The 16,364-nt window shown below is 37.4% G+C and overlaps 2 protein-coding genes across 2 annotated transcripts; both read right to left on the reverse strand.

Moving 5' to 3' along the window:
* Nucleotides 1–1,767: 1,767 nt before the first annotated feature.
* LOC108979084 (pectinesterase inhibitor 12-like) lies at nt 1,768–2,556 on the reverse strand. The gene has a single exon (XM_018949666.2). The coding sequence runs from the start codon at nt 2,401–2,403 to the stop codon at nt 1,921–1,923; it is 483 nt and encodes a 160-aa protein (XP_018805211.1). The 5' UTR covers nt 2,404–2,556; the 3' UTR covers nt 1,768–1,920.
* A 12,216-nt stretch (nt 2,557–14,772) lies between these two features.
* Nucleotides 14,773–15,502, reverse strand: LOC108979071 (uncharacterized protein At4g28440-like). Its single transcript, XM_018949653.2, has one exon. It carries the CDS (start codon nt 15,448–15,450, stop codon nt 14,989–14,991), a length of 462 nt encoding a protein of 153 aa, XP_018805198.1. The 5' UTR covers nt 15,451–15,502; the 3' UTR covers nt 14,773–14,988.
* Between the last annotated feature and the right edge of the window lie 862 nt (nt 15,503–16,364).

Raw genomic sequence — 16,364 nt, forward strand, 5'->3', positions numbered from 1 at the left:
ACTGAGTAGTAGGTGACAAGTGAAATGTGTAATCAGAGATAAGATAATGAAAGAAACATTTGAGATAAACATAAAAATAAAAATAACAAGTTTAAATTTATGTCAAGCAACTATTACCCGGCAATAGCGCCAAAAACTTGACTAACTCAAAAATGAGCAGCACAAAAGCTATCTCAAGTGCAGGAGGATGTCACGTAATAATTAGAAATAAATTCTTAGATCGTCTCCTCAAGGAAAGTTACTTAAAATCAAACTAATTTAAAATGGTGGTATGTGGAATGAATGAAAGAGTGCAACAGGAATGAAAATGACACTAGTCATGGACTAGATTCATATTTTTAGATTTTTTTTTAGTGTCGGAATGAAATGTAAAAGACTAACAAATTGAAATTAATAATCAAGGAACCAACTAAACTAAACAATCTCAATTCATCAGAAAATTAATTAATAAAACTGAAATTATTTAAGTCCTAATTAAGCTTTAATCAATGTAATATGCAATGGAACTAAAAGATTAATAAAACTAAGTTAAGAATTAAACTAGATTAGAAAGTAATTGACAAAATACGAACGGAAAATTGAAAAGTCCCAAAATCAAGATTCTAGGGTTCATCTTTGTATTCAAATCACAAATTCTCAAAATCAATCGATAACAATTGTAATCACTGTTAAACAAAAGCTTAAAAGAGCAAGAAAAATAACTACATCAAACTTAAACATACTGAAAATAAAATATCTAAAATCAAATGATTCTAAGTTAAAAATCTCAAAAATACATTATAAAATTTAGACTAAAATTAAATAGAGATTAGGGAAAGAAAATAGCAAGCCAAATGGATAGAGATGAAGATAGAAAGCAGTGGAGGAGGTTGGAGAAGCTGCAGTTTGGACCCCTTGAGGTTCTTCAAGCCGCTGCATTCAATATTCATGTTGCGTCTGTCCCTCGCCTCCAAATGAAAAAAAATCCCCAAATAAAAATACTCCTGCCTCTTACGCCAAAAGCCAAGTGAAAAAAAAAAAAAAACACTTTTTGCTTGGTCACATGCACAAATTTGAATTTTCCCTGATCCTCTTCGCCTCTTTTCACGTGCGTGCATTTTTAACTTGTGTTTCTTTTCATTTTCGCCTAGCGACTTGTGCTTTATTTTTTTTTTTTTTTAGCTTGTGCCTTCGGCCTATCTCAAAAATTATAGAACAGAAAGAAAAATTAAAATAAATAATAAAATATTAAAGATATGTTGTACATGTGAATAAATATTACCTAATTAAATTATAAATTATAAAATTAAGCATAAATTATGCTATAAATTTATTTAAATTACAACTCGAATTTATGCATCTTAACTATTTTTCTATTTAAAATCAATAATAATGTAATAAAATAATTTAAATATATGGATTCTAGATGTATAAAATACGTAATAACTCAGCTCAATCAACAGGGTCGACTTTTGATAAATATTTAGGGCTGCATGCTGTTGAGGGAAGATCCAAGATCAACTGAGCCTTCCAATCTATATATTCTTGACAGAATCTGGAATCGTATTAACATGATCTCATGAAAATCACACACGAGATATTAATTGATGGAATTTGGGCGACCAATAGATTAACTTCCACACGAGTTTCAATAAAATAGGCCGGCATAAATTTACACCGACATCCATTTTTCTTTTTACGAGGATTACTAAAGGATATGAAAATGGAGAGGTCGTAAATTACGTACATTAGATTTATATATATACACGTACAATATAAACAGAAGTCTTAAAGAATGAAAGAATTTTTCTCATGCATCACAATGGCACAAGAAAGCCGCCACAACGCAAACACATACACCACAAACTTCCTCATTAGCAGAATTTCCTTAGGCGCCCCGCTCCCTCGCACACACCGTGCGTGCTTTTAATTATGATGTCCTTAGTGAATCAAACTCGATAAATACAAACAGTTGCTAGCCATGTGAGACAAGAGCGTGTCTGTCTTGCCAATGGGGTTGGTCTCGCTTGATTCCACGAACGTGTCGTCGCATGTCACGAAGTCAGTTAGCGCAGCCGACAGGTTGATGTTCAGACTGGCCATGTCGCGGTTCTTGAGGTTTTTCAAACTGTTCTTCAGGTTGGAAATGGCATCGTCAAAGTTCTCTTTGCAGACGTCCAAGTTCTGGGAATCGCCTTTCGTTCCGGCCGCAATCTTTGCCCGATGGCTTTGGGAAATCAAAACGGTAATGGCTGACTCCAAGGCTGAATGAGCGTCGGTCTTTCCCTTTATGACAGAGACGCAGAGAGGCTGGTAGTCGGCTTTGTTGCAAAGGCTCTGAGCGCGAGCTTGACCCGCGAGGACGATGGTGACCATTGCCAGAAAGACCAGGGAGAAAGAGGGCATGCAGTGGTTGATAGCCATGGCGTTTAATTATAATTGGCTCTAATTACTGAAAATGTTTAACCCTATATAGTTTAATTACTTGAGTTTTTATAGGTTAAAAATGGTGTACGTACGTTCTCTCTCTCTCTCTCGATCGGGGTCTCTCCGTATCAGGAGTTTTTTGACACAGGGAAAGCTTCTCGTAACGGTTGCTGTGCGGTTTATATAACTTTCGGAAGGCACGTACTGGATCAGAGGATGCCTATCTTTTTTGGTCGTTTTCTGTTGTGGTCAATTTTGACTTTTTCAAAAACAAAAATGTTGACCTATATAGATATATATTTTTAATAGCGGACTAAAAAACAGCCTTGATTTTGTTTTTTCAAATCTTCATAAATCGAGAGGACAAAGATGGTTAGGTTTGGTAGGTTTGCCTTCATTATAGCAAGCTATTTATGTGTAATTTAAATTATTTTTGGAGAACCATTAATTAATTCTCAAGCGGGACCATTAGTTTCTTTCATCATTCATAATTTTCTACGTACGTGGTTCGTTTTGGAGGGTTGGAAATAGAAAAAAAGTATAAGTATTTGGAGGGACAAATGGTTGCCTAAAAAACATACTTTTATGATTCATCGTTCTCAGAAGCTTGTTGCCAATGCCACAGTGGCATGGATGCTCTAATTAAACAACCCCCACACTAGATCAGATTGGGATGTTTAGTTGGTGCATGACATTTTTACAGTTGATGAGAGAGGCTGAGTTGATAATGAATATACTCCTAAGTCGTTTGTTGTCAGAAGATAAAATCATTTGGAGATCAGGCACTTCTTCAGATTACTTCAGTGTAAAGAGTGCTTATCATATCGAAAATGAAAGACCTATATATATGTGAAATATGAGTGCATGCATGCATGGTTCTTCATCTTATCACAATTATGGAAGCATTCTGGAGGAATATTAGGTCTTCTCTACACTAACCTAACAATGTCAAAACTTTTATTTGGAAGACATGTAACAACCTAGCTATTACCTACGGGTTTGAATCTTTGTAAACGAATGGTGTTGGAGAACCCAAACTATCCTGTTTGTCATTTAGAACCCGAAACTACAAAACATATTTTGTGGGAGTGTGATCTTCTGCACATTATGTGTGGGGGGTATAACTATTTCAAAACTTTGCCTGTCTAAACTTCACGTGGCTATCTAGATTTATATTTATAAGTTGAAAAACATTGGGAATGCGTCAACCAATATATAATATATAAGAGGCCATCATGGAGCATCCCTTGTGCCTATATTGTAACGAGTTAATCAAACTTACACTACAACACAATTTGTCTTTTTTGATCGAGAAAACCGTTACAAAAAATTACCAAAATGTCACTAAAGATATTTGGTGACGGTTTGAAAAAAAAAAAGTCCTGAATGAACAACAATGCAAATTATGAGAAAGGAAACTTCGATCTATTTCAATATGCTTAATTGTAAGGGAGGGATAAACATATGTTAATTATAAGTTATCATGAAAAATTGATAATATTGCTCTTACATGCTTTCTTTGTAATTAATCTTCTTGGGTACAAGGTGAAATCCTTAATTTATGCAGAACCAACCAATTTTAGTGTTATAATATTGGGTATGTTAACGTACGCGGGGTAAATCTGAGTCATGTTTACTATGTGTTATATAAAATCTCAGTCATGTATTGGACCTATTTTACTAATCCACCTGTTAGGATTTAAGGTGTCATCATCTTCCCTATTTGTAAGGTATGGTTTGGGCTGTAAATTTGTGCCTTCTACTGGCTAAGAATTAAAAACTGCAATGAATGGTGTGCTTTTATCCCTAGTTTGCAACAAAACAGAAAACAGATTGTATCGTGAGCAGCTAATTCTGAGGTAGTTTTTATTATCACAGTGATCGTCAAAATTATTTCTAAAAGCATTAGGGAATGGACTTTCACTGTCAACTTCGGGTCCAAGTTTGAGTTCTCGTATTGGTTCGGCCTTCTCTTTGGGCCACGGCAACAGTTTGGTGGACCAGTTACTTGATATTACCATTTTGGGTTTGAGAAAATCTACTATGAAGCTAGTTTAAGATCCCCAAACTGTCTGTCAGCGTGTAATATTCTTTTTTCAAAGCCCCATCTCACACAGATCTAAGTTTCCACCCTCATCTCATGAAGATCAAGTTTTTGTTATGGATCTTTGATTTGAAACCCTAGTCAATTTCATTTTGTTATGGGTTATTTATATAATTTCCATTTTCGGTGTTGTCTGATAGGGTTTAATCATGGGCCACGTAGAAATGTGTGCTTGTAAAGTAGTGGGTCAATTATTTACAGTGTCAATTAATTTGTTGGGGTCCAATAACTTTTAAGTTGAATTAGTCCACTATCAATGTTTATAAATATTGTAATGTGTATTAATGAAGAACATCTGATTTATCCATTTTGATACTGAGTATTGGAGGACATTGGCTCCTCGAAGAGCCATATCTACTTTACACATTATTTAATTACAAACACACATAACAATGGTCTCAGAGCCGCGTTCTTGCACCATAGCTGATGGTACTCACCATGCTTATCTTGCGGAGGCTGTGTCCACGCTGAAAGGAGAAATGGTACACCAGTGAGAAGAGCAAGACAAACAGAGACAAATGCTGAAAGTAGTGTTATAACAAATCAATAATTTGGTAGCTAGCTATATCAGTTGGCAGTCATAGCTGGTAATCAACACTCAATAGAAGGTTCATCCAACCCCAAGGGTCAGGTTAGTAATAATCCTTCATTTTGAAGGGAATGAGAGAATTCATTAGGACTCTTAGGTTGGACTTCCCTAAATCTGATGGGTCTGAACCGATGGAGTGGGTTCTTAAGGCCCAACAATTTTCCTCTTACTTTAATACCCTAGATGATCAAAAGCTACAGATAGCTTTTTTCCATATGGAGGACAAGACCTTATCTTGGTATTGTTGGTTAATGGAATCTGGGTCGGTTCATAGTTGGGAGGAATTCGTCTTTGCACTTAAGATGCACTTTGAGCCCTCAGCCTATGAGGACCCAGTGAGGACTTTCACAAAACTAAGACAAACAGCTACTGTTGAGGAGTACCAGACCCAATTTGAAGCCCTATCCAATAGGATCAGTGGGATGATGTAGGAGTTCCGTATTAGTACTTTCATTAGTGGGGTAAGGGATGATCTTAAAATTATGGTGACTTTGTTTAAACCCACTACCCTTTCAGCTGCCTTTGGATTGGCTAAAATGCAAAATGCAAGAGGAAAAAGTTTTAGGAGGAGTCAGGGGTTAGTACTCAGAAACCCACGACAAACCCACACTACACAACATTACACCCCTAAACTACTTGCCCCAGCACCCATACTAAGGTTACCAGCCCCACCCAACCGATAAGATCCAAGATCCAACCCCACCATTTACAACCCAACCAACCCAACAATAAAGCTCACCATAGCCATTAGAAGAATCACCCCAACTGAAATGCAAGAGAGGTGAGAAAGGGGGCTATGTTATTATTGTGATGAAAATTTTCTATTAGAGGGTTTGGAGGAGGAAGAAGAGAAGAAGGAAGCATCTTAAGGAACCTTACCCATCATACAATTAGGAGAAGCTATTGAGGAAGAGAAATAAGTAGATGAGCTGCTAGGTATTTCCTTACATGCCATGGCAGGTTCACTTTCACCAAAAACCATGAGGAAACCATTATTATTCTTCAAAAGGTGCTGATTCTTATTGATACATGTAGTACTCATAGCTTTGTGGATCCTTTTGTAGTAAGGAAGTCCAGACTGCCAGTGGGAAAGAGCTAGCTAGCTGATAGTCAAAGTGGCTAATGGTGATAGCCTTCCTTGCCAATGTTTTTGTAGGGTAGTGCCTATCCAACTACAACACTTATGGGTTAAGGCTCATCTTTATCTACTAACTTTGGGAGGTTGCAATGTGGTTTTGGGAGCTGATTAGCCAACAAAGTCTTGGCTCTATTTTATGAAATTTATCTGATCTTACAATGCATTTTACTTTCCATGGTGCAGTGGTGAAATTATAGGGAATTCAACCACCTAGCGAGGCTTTGGAGGAAGGAAATCATATGTTAAAAAATGGATTTGTGAAGGGAATTTGGTTGCAGTTAATAGGAGGGGACTTGGTGAAGTCTAAATTAGCAATTGATCCTATTGTACTTCAAGTTCTGGAGGAGTTTGAAGCAGTTTTTGCTGAGCCTTATGGTCTACCCCCACCTCGGAGTCATGATTATAAGATATAGTTATGGGAAGGCTCAAAACCAGCATGTGTGTGACCTTACAAGTATCCCTATTATAAAAAACTAGAAATAGAGTCTCTGGTGGCAGAAATGCTAAGCAGTGGCATACTTAGAGGCAGTCAAAGCCTCAATTCTTCTCCTGTCCTTTTGGTCAAGAAGGTGGATGAGAGTTGGAGGATGTGTGTGGATTACGTGCCCTCAACAAAGACACAGTGAAAGATAAATACCATATCCTGAATACTAATGAGTTATTAGATGAGATTTATGGAGCATAAATTTTTTCTAAACTAGATCTGCGTTCTGGTTATTATCAAATCAGAATGCACTCGGATGACATACACAAGACAACTTTTCGGACCCATGAGGACCACTATGAAATTATCGTGATGCCTTTTGGGCTCACCAATGCTCCATCCAACTTCCAATGACTAATGAACGAAGTCTTTAAATCCTATCTGAGAAAGTTTATCTTGGTTTTCTTTAATGATAATATTGATTTATGGTAAGTCCTTGCGAGAACATCTATAGCACCTACGCACTATTTTGGAGACTCTAAAATCTCACCAGCTTTTTGCAAAAGCTTCTAAATGTGTGTTTGGCAGCTAGGAGGTGGCATACATAGGTCACCTTCTCTCAGGAGAGAGTTAAGGCTAATCCCTAAAAAATTGATGCTATGCAGAATTGTCCTTTGCCCAAAAATCTCAAGGCATTACGTGGTTTTTTAGGTCTCACTGGATATTACCATAGGTTTGTATAGAACTATGGTACTATAGCAACACCCCTAACTGCATTGCTTAAGAAGAACTCATTTATCTGGATTGACAAGGCATAGGCAACATTTGAACAACTCAAGGAAGCCATGGTGAGTCCCCTAGTTTTAAGATTACTTAATTTTTCTAAGATTTTTGTTGTAGAGTGTGATGCTTAAGGAGAAGGTCTAAGAGTTGTTTTAATGTAGGAAGGACAACCAATTACCTATCTTAGTTAGGGGCTCAAAGGGAAAAGTCTCACCCTATCTACATACGAGAAAGAACTCCTACCACTGGTTATGACAATAAGGAAGTGGCGGAATTGTTTGGTAGAGAAAGATTTTAAGGTACGTACTAATCAGTAGACCTTGAAATACCTTTTAGAGCAAAGGGTAGACACTCCTGCCCAACAAAAATGGGTCTCAAAATTGTTAGGCTATGACTTTTCTGTGGAATACAAAAGTGGAAAAACAAATAAAGTAACTGATGCCCTATCACGACTACCCTCTATTGAAAACCCAGAACCAACAACAAAACCAACCACCAAACCAGAACCCATGCAATCAACCACTCCCATCCACTAAACCCATCCTCCAAGCATCCAACCCCAAATAGTAAGCCTTATACAAACACAATAGATAGAAGAGTTACATAAATCTTATCCCCAAGATCCCCAATTGTAGTTGCTCATATGCAACTACCATAAAGGAAACTTGGACCCAGTTCAATACCAAATCCGCAATGGCTTGCTCTTTTACAGAGGTAGGTTACACCTTGGGACTTTGGTGCCATTTCAGCAACTAATCCTGCAACAATTCCATTGCAGTCCATTATGGGGCCACACAGAGGTATATAAGACATATTCCAAAATAAAAAGGAGTTTTTCTGGCCTGGTTTACACAGGGATGTTTGAGCTTTTGTTTGTGAATGTAGCATATGTCAAAGGAACAAAGTGGAAGCAATACAACCCGCTGGCCTGCTCTAGCCATTACACATTCCTATACGAAATTCAGAAGATATTAGTATGGATTTTATTGAAGGGCTACCACCCTCTGGAGGGCAGGGCATATTGTGATTATAGTTGTGGTTGACAGATTGAGCAAGTATGCTCATTTCATGTCTCTCTCTCACATCCATACATAACACTGACTGTAGCAAGGGTTTTTCTTGACAATATCTTCAAATTGCATGGGTTACCACAAACTATTGTCAGTAATAGGGATCCTATCTTCACAAGTCAGTTTTGGAAAGAATTGTTCAGGATCAGTGGCACAGAGTAATTGCTTAGCTCAGCTTACCATTTATAGATGAATGATCAAATTAAAATCATGAAAATAAGGGGTTGGAATGTTACCCGTGGTGCTTGTAGGGCGAGAGACCACGTGACTGGGCATGGTGGCTGTCACTAGCTGAGTATGCTTACAACACATTTGAGTATACCTCTACATGAATTGCCTTATGAGGTTGTCTATGGGAAACCACCACCAGGGATATTACCTTATGAACCGAGATCAACTAAGGTACAAGCAGTGGATGAAGAAGTCAAAAGTAGAGAGCTCATTAACAAGTTAGTCCGAGAAAACTTACCAGAGGCACAAGTTAAGATGAAAATGTATGCAAATCGTAAACTCACTGACAGAGAGTTCCAGGAAGAAGATCGAGTTTACCTAAGGTTGTGCTTTTACCGTCAAATGTTCGTAGCTATGCGACGGAACCTCAAACTTTCACCTCGTTACTTTGGGCTGTTCAAAGTTGTGCAATGAGTGGGGAAAGTAGCCTACAAGCATGATCTACCTGAGCAGTCGCAAATCTACCCAACCTTCCATGTTTCGTGTCTTAAAAACGACACTAGGAGCGCACATACAACCATGGGCTAACCTTCCCAAAGTCAAAGCAGAAGGTACCCTAGTTCCTGAGCCCGAGAAAGTATTAGAGAGGAGGTTAATCAAGATAAAGGCGAAGAGCTGGAATGGAAATGTTGATTCAATGGAAGGGCATGGCTGTGTGACATGGGAAGATCTAGAGGAGTTGCAATGACGCTTCCTTGACCTTGAGGGCAAGGTCTTCTAAAGAGGGAAGATGTGTTATGGGTCTTTAAAACCCTAGTAATTCGACTGATGTCCAAGGGCTACGTAGGCATAGTAAATTTCATTTTCTATGGGTTATTTATGTAATTTCTATTATCCAGTGTTGTCTGGTAGGGTTTAATTGTGGGCCACATAGAAATATGGGCTCATGGAGTAGTGGGTTAGTTATTTACTTAGAGTCAGTTAATTTGTTGGGGTCCAATAATTGTAGGTTGAATTAGTCCATTGTCAATGTTTATAAATATTGTAACACGTATTAATGAAGTACATCAGATTCATCCATTTTGATACTGAGTATTGGAGGACATTGGCCCCTCGAAGAGCCATATTTACTTTACACATTATTTAATTACAAACACACATAACGGTTTTCACCCAATCTAGGATTATGAAATTCTAGGAAGCCAAAAATACGTTAGCAGTTTGCATTTAAAGGTAATTCAAGTAATCCTAGTTTCAACGTATTTTGGTGTTCTAACCAGTGACTTGAGTCGATATGGATCTAGACAAAATCTAAAGTGAATGCTGTAACTTTGAAATCTCACCTTTAAACCATTCCTCTTACCCATTTCCAGAAAACATTGGAAAGATTCTGACCGGTCTTGAGTTTGTTTTTAATGAAAAGAGAACATAAATAAGAAAAAACTAGAACCAACCATTTTCTCCCCTTTTGTGACCCAGGTACTCTTTTCTGCAAGAGAAAATATGCAAAAGGCAATATTCAACCCAACGTAATTTGCAGACAAAAGAAAGGGGGAGAGAGAGAGAGAGAGAGAGAGAGAGAGAGAGAGAGAGAGAGAGAGAGAGAGAGAGAGAGAGAGAGAGAGAGAGAGGGGGGGGGAGAGATAACAAAGTGACATAGAGATTTTTTTTCATAACCGTAGAAGATGAACTAGACTCGACTTCAAGATTTGCAAATAGAAGAAGAGGGGTTGGGGGGGGGGGAGAGAAGAGCGAGAGAGAGAGAGAGAGAGATGGACTCAAAGGGGTGGGAGAGAACAAAGTGACAAACCTTTTGCCCCTATTCTAATTTAAGCCAAACTGACTAGCTTATTGATTGGATTTTCCCCCTTGAAAATGCGTAAGATTGAATCGATAAATGTTGGTAGCTAGGGAGTTTCTCCTGTTTTAAAATATGGTCAAGATAATACTTTTAAATTTGAAGGAAACTATTCTATGTTGCCACATGCATTATTGTCACCTCGCATTATCACGTATACTAGTAAAAGTAGTCAAATTACATTTTTAAAGGGCAATGTGTTAGGATTAACTGGTTATCAATGGATAAGTTAAAGTGAAATAGCAAAAGCAAAACAAAAGAAAATAACGACAATCACACATAGAACAACAAGATTTAAGTAGTTCGGCTTAGTATGAGCATACGTCCACTGACAGGGTCGATTTCAATGAATTCACTATCAATAAAGGTGGAGTAAAAGAGATCAATCACAAAATCCTCGATCCCATAGCCCCAATACACCCAATGAACTCTAAGGAATCTCACAAAATAATATCTCTTTCTCTCTCTGTATTCTGTCTGCTCAAAGTCACAATACAATGAAAAATAACATGTATTTATATTGTACAGTGCGAAAAAATCCTAATTACAAACATTCGCTCGAGCGGCGTGTTGAGTGAACAATCTGCCTAGCGTTTGCTCGAGCTAACTGTTGAGCAAGTGTCGAGCGAAAACTCTACCTGGAGTTCGCTCGAGCGGACTTACGAGCAGAATGTCGAAAGGATGTTGAGCGAACAATCTGCCTGAAGTTTGCTTGAGCAGGCTGTCGTGCGAAGTGTCGAGCCAAAGTTCACTAGAGCCAAGGTTGAGCCACAGTGCATCCAAGGTTGAGCCACAATCAAGCCAAGTCCTTGGAATGACTTTTTCAATAGGAATCAAGCCACACTCAATAGAATGTGTGACCCCACGAGCGCCAACAATGAGGCGTGACCCTTAAGCATGCCAGCAAAGGCGAGCCTTGGTGGAGCTCGTAGAGGACTTGTGATCATGATGGGACATATAGTATTGAAAATAGACGAGAAGAAATAAAAGCTAAAACTAGCTTCCAAAGTTTAAGTAAGAACTAGGGGAAAAAAAGACAGAAGGAAGACAAGATAAAACAACAGGAGAAGATGAAGAAAATGTGAGGATTAAAGAAAGAAGAACAGGGAAGCCTTCCTCCCATTTTTTTTTATTTTCTTGAGGGTCTCTCTAGAACCTTTGAGTACAATTGTGTTCCCTAACATGTCCTTAATAAAGTGGAATTGTGATAGATTATAAGTTTAATTAATAAGTTATTAAGTCTATTTAAGTAAATAACTAGATAATGTGGAGTGACTCTAGCTATCAGTGTCTTAAAAATGAGTAGTTTCTACTTAATGTAAAATATAAGACATTTTGATTATTATGTTTTTGAAAGTGATTAATTATATAATTGATGAAGTGAGCAAATAATGTCATACATTTTAACTAAATAGTTAGATACCATTTATTTCAAGTGAAATTGAGGAACTAAGACGGGAGATTTCTTTAATATCTTAATAGTCAATCCCATTGTAAGTGGGTAGTGATGCTATTCTAAATTACATTGAGGAATAAGAGAGATTGGCAAGTAATCAATCACTTTCGTGTTTTCATACACCAATTACTCCTTCAGCTTTTAACTTGGAAACGACTAAACTAAAATGCAATTAAAACTCCAATACAAAAGCATCACTAACACCTCAACTTTATCATATGGTAAAAAAAATCTCCAATGGACATGAAGTTGAATGGAATAGAGAAGGCATTATAAGTTAGCTAGGAGACAAAAGGATTGAGCTCCCACTAATTTTCTTCCTGAGTTCAGACAATTTCGTTAAAGAATTGCAGGCAACCTGGATCCGATAAAAGAAGTTTCCTTAACTAGGGGTGTTAGGTTTTTTGTCTGGATTGGAAAAAACCGACTAATTAAGGAATCGGTTGGCCTCGATCCAAGAAAATAAAAAAAAAAATGATTTTCGGTCCCATTTCAAGATGATAATTTCTCACCTCGGATCGGACCTAACCGATCGAATTTAATATATAAATTCTTAAATAATTTCTTATATGATATTTTGTAATTTTTAAGTAATTATTTAAATTGAAAATAAGTAGTTATGTAATTTTCTTCTAACTTATTATTTAAGCTTAGATTATACAAAATATTAAAAGTTAAGAATTTAAAGACAAGGTATTAATTATTAATTATTGATAATACACATACTTTTAGCATTATTAATTTATTATACTCAATTAAAATACTTAATTAGTTAAGTGTACACTTAGGGCTTGTTAATTTGGACACTTAGATATTTTTAAATATTTTCAAAACTTCTCATAATTTTCTTCCTAAATACCACTCAAACACAAAATACTTCTCAATTTCAAATCTTTAATTTTTTCATCTAATTATTATCTAAACACACAACCCAAACAATTTTCTCAAACTTCCAAACAAAACTTGAAAAATGAAAAAGAAAAAAATGATTCGAACCGGGACACCCAAATAAAATCAATTGGATCAAACCAAAGTGGTTTGGTCAGGTTCAAACTATTGGTGGATTGAAAGAATCGGTCTGATCCAAAATTCTCCTCCAAGAACAACAGACCAAACCGATTACACTCAGTCTTAACTTCTCAGCACTACCAAGTTAAGACAAAATGCAAGAAGAAAACAAAGAAAGAAAGCGATCAAAGAAATGAGAGAATCAGACCCTAATACTTTTACTTTTATCACTTCTAGTATTTCTTCTTAGTTGGGAAATAATCCTAACATTTATTCTACTGTTATATTATAACATGAGAATGGCGCAACTTGTTAAGAACTCAATAATGGGTCTATTCTTGCGGATGATTGTATGTAAAATGAGTAATGGATGAATATGCCGTGTATTGATAGAATGGATAAGATAAACACTATCTGTTAAGAGCTCGATATTGGTCTCTATTCTTGCGGATGATTGTATGTAGGAAGAACAATGAATGAACATGCAGTGTATTGATGGGATGGAGATGATGAACACTAGGTGTTTCAATAAATGGGAAGGCTATTGTATTGATACGGGAGTACTTCGAGGGCTCCCAGACCTCCACAGAATCCACTTCTTACAGAAAATATTCATTAATGCTCCATTCCACTACCTTCCCTGTCTTAAACGATCTCTCTAACAGAATTCAAATTCAATTAACTTGACCTCCCCCGCATGAAAGTAAATGACAGACCACTTATAAAAACAGCAAACTGATAGATGAACGCACCGTTTGGAACAATTCCAAACGCTGCGTTTTACAGACTCACTAATTAACCAACATATTAAACGGTGCGCAGCACCCATCCTATCTAATAAAAGACATCCCTACGGTGCGTTTTGTTCTTCAATCTCAAACTGCACGACGCCGTTCCAGCTTCATCACATTACTTCAAGTCTATCTTCTTCATTTCGACAGAACCTACTCTTGACTCCCGTAACTCAACTCCTGTCTCCTTCTTAGCATCTGGCCATAACAGAGCCTTAACACAACTAGACCAAAAAGGAAGTAATAATTGGTACGCCCCCCTTTTTTTTTTAAACAAGATTGTTTTATTAATCAATACTGCTATAACAGAGTCTGAATACATGGAGGACTATCCTCCATATCCACAATTACATCAGATATATGTAAAGCATTTTTGGCCAGGACATGTGCTATAACATTAACTTCTCTTCTAACATGATGGACTGACCAATATGTAAAGCTTTGGAGTGTACTTCTAATGTCTGTAGCAAGAATCCCAGTACTAGTCCAATACTCTACTGCTTTAGTAATGGCTTGAATAATTTTAAGAAAATCACCCTCGAATGTGATGTTTGTTAGCCCAACTCAATTCCAAAGATGATTGCTTGGAGAGCACCGAAAGTTTCTGCAAGTAATAGATCAGTAGAATAGGGAATAAACTCCTATTCATTCTCATAGTGGCTATGATTCTTCCTTCCTAATCTCTAGCTATAACCCCAATTCCAATCTTGCATTGAGCTTTGTCAATTGCAGCATCCCAATTAAGCTTAATGGCATTATGTGGAGGAGGTGTCCAGCACCGATGTTGATTTCTAATAGCTTCTAATGAGCTTATTCTCTCTGCCTAAATTGTCTTCATCTCCTGCCAAATTTGTTTAGAATGCAACACCACATTTTTTGGATGGGTTTTTTTTTTTTTTAAACAAAAATGGAGTGCATCGTTGATAATGTGATTGTTTTTAGCCCGAATAGAAAATAGAAGATTTACTTTTCCAAGTACAAATGTGGAGAGCATAAGCTGCACCATTGATCAAACATTCCAAATGCAATCACTTTCCCAATTTCACAATTACTTGAATTAAACACATATATTTGGGGCAAAAACAACTTCAGCAAGATTTACAACATATATAGAAATCCAGACGACAATTCATTGCCAGCACACAAACTCAAACCCCAAATTCCAAAACATCGCCTTCCATACGACACAATCATTCTTCAACGACATTAACTAGCTCATACTCCACAAGAGAGAGATTGTTATCCTCTTTAACTTCAAAATTTGCAGGTTCAGTGACCTCAACACGTCCCCATTTATCAACTGGTAGCCTCATAGACCCCTTAAACATGTCAATCTTTGCATTCCGCAGGATCACCGTGGCACCTGGCTTCATCATATCAACTTGATCATTGCGAGCAGTGAAGACGACGGCCCCCGTCTCGTCGCCGACGAGGCACTCGACGATACGTGCGGGGTGTAGGGGCCGAGAAAAAATCATAGACGATCGGGCAGGCTTGCTGTTGGTGACCTTGACGGGCTTGGAGCTGACAACCTTGACAGCGAGGGTGTGGCCTTGCGTGCCGGGCGTCAGTTGATCCACCTTGATGAACACAGGCTTCCTCTTCGCAACCGCTTTAACCCTTGTTGCAGTTGTCGCTGTCGCTGTCGCCATTTTTAAGGTTCCCGAAAGCTGAAACCCCTAGAAAGCTCGGAATAAGAAGCCGAAAGGATTGAAAAGATTTTTTGGATGGGTTAAAACTGCATTAAAGATAAAATCTTTCATTCTCAACCATATTTTTTTGGCAACCACACCAATTTCCTCAACTTGTTTCTTCTCAAAGGTTTCAAAGATGTTTTCCATTAACTCCATAAAACTCATCTTAGTTGTATTTGCTTGGTACATTGACTCTAGACGTCTTGAGTAGCAATACATCCCTACAAGGCATGATCCACTGACTCTTCCTCCTTTAAACAGATAGGGTATTTTGGGTTCTCCACAACTTTCTTTCTAAACATATTAAAGTTTGTAGGAAGTGCTTCTAGGCATGCTCTCCACATGAAAACTTTGTCAACATTTGGAATGTTCAACTTCCAGACTATTGACCATACTCTCCTTTGTCTGTTACTGCTAGAAGGCTACCCTTTAGTTCTCTCTTGAATTTCTTTCTGTAGATGATAAGCACTCCTTACTGTCAAAACTTTTTCATTTGTAGTGCCTTTCCATATTAGCTTGTCTAGAGTATTGCAGAAACTTAGTTGAATTTTCATGATGCTTTCAGCTTCTTCTAGTGAAAATATTTTTGCAATCAAAGGATGTCTCCAGTCATTAGTATTTGAGTCTACTAAGGTTTGCACTTTTGAATCTTCCTCGAGGATCTTTACAAAACTCTGGACTCTAAAAGATGTTGGATGGGGTAACCATTTGTCTTTCCAAATTTGAACTGGTTCTCAATTTCCAATTCTCCATATTATTCCTTCTTTTAACAAGTGTCTTGCTGCTAGGATACCCCTCCAGATAAATGATGGTTTGTTGCCAACTTTAGCCTAAAACAAAGAGACCTCAGCAAAATATTTGAACTTCAGAAC

Source organism: Juglans regia, chromosome 13, assembly GCF_001411555.2.
Source record: "Juglans regia cultivar Chandler chromosome 13, Walnut 2.0, whole genome shotgun sequence".
Lineage (NCBI taxonomy): Eukaryota > Viridiplantae > Streptophyta > Magnoliopsida > Fagales > Juglandaceae > Juglans > Juglans regia.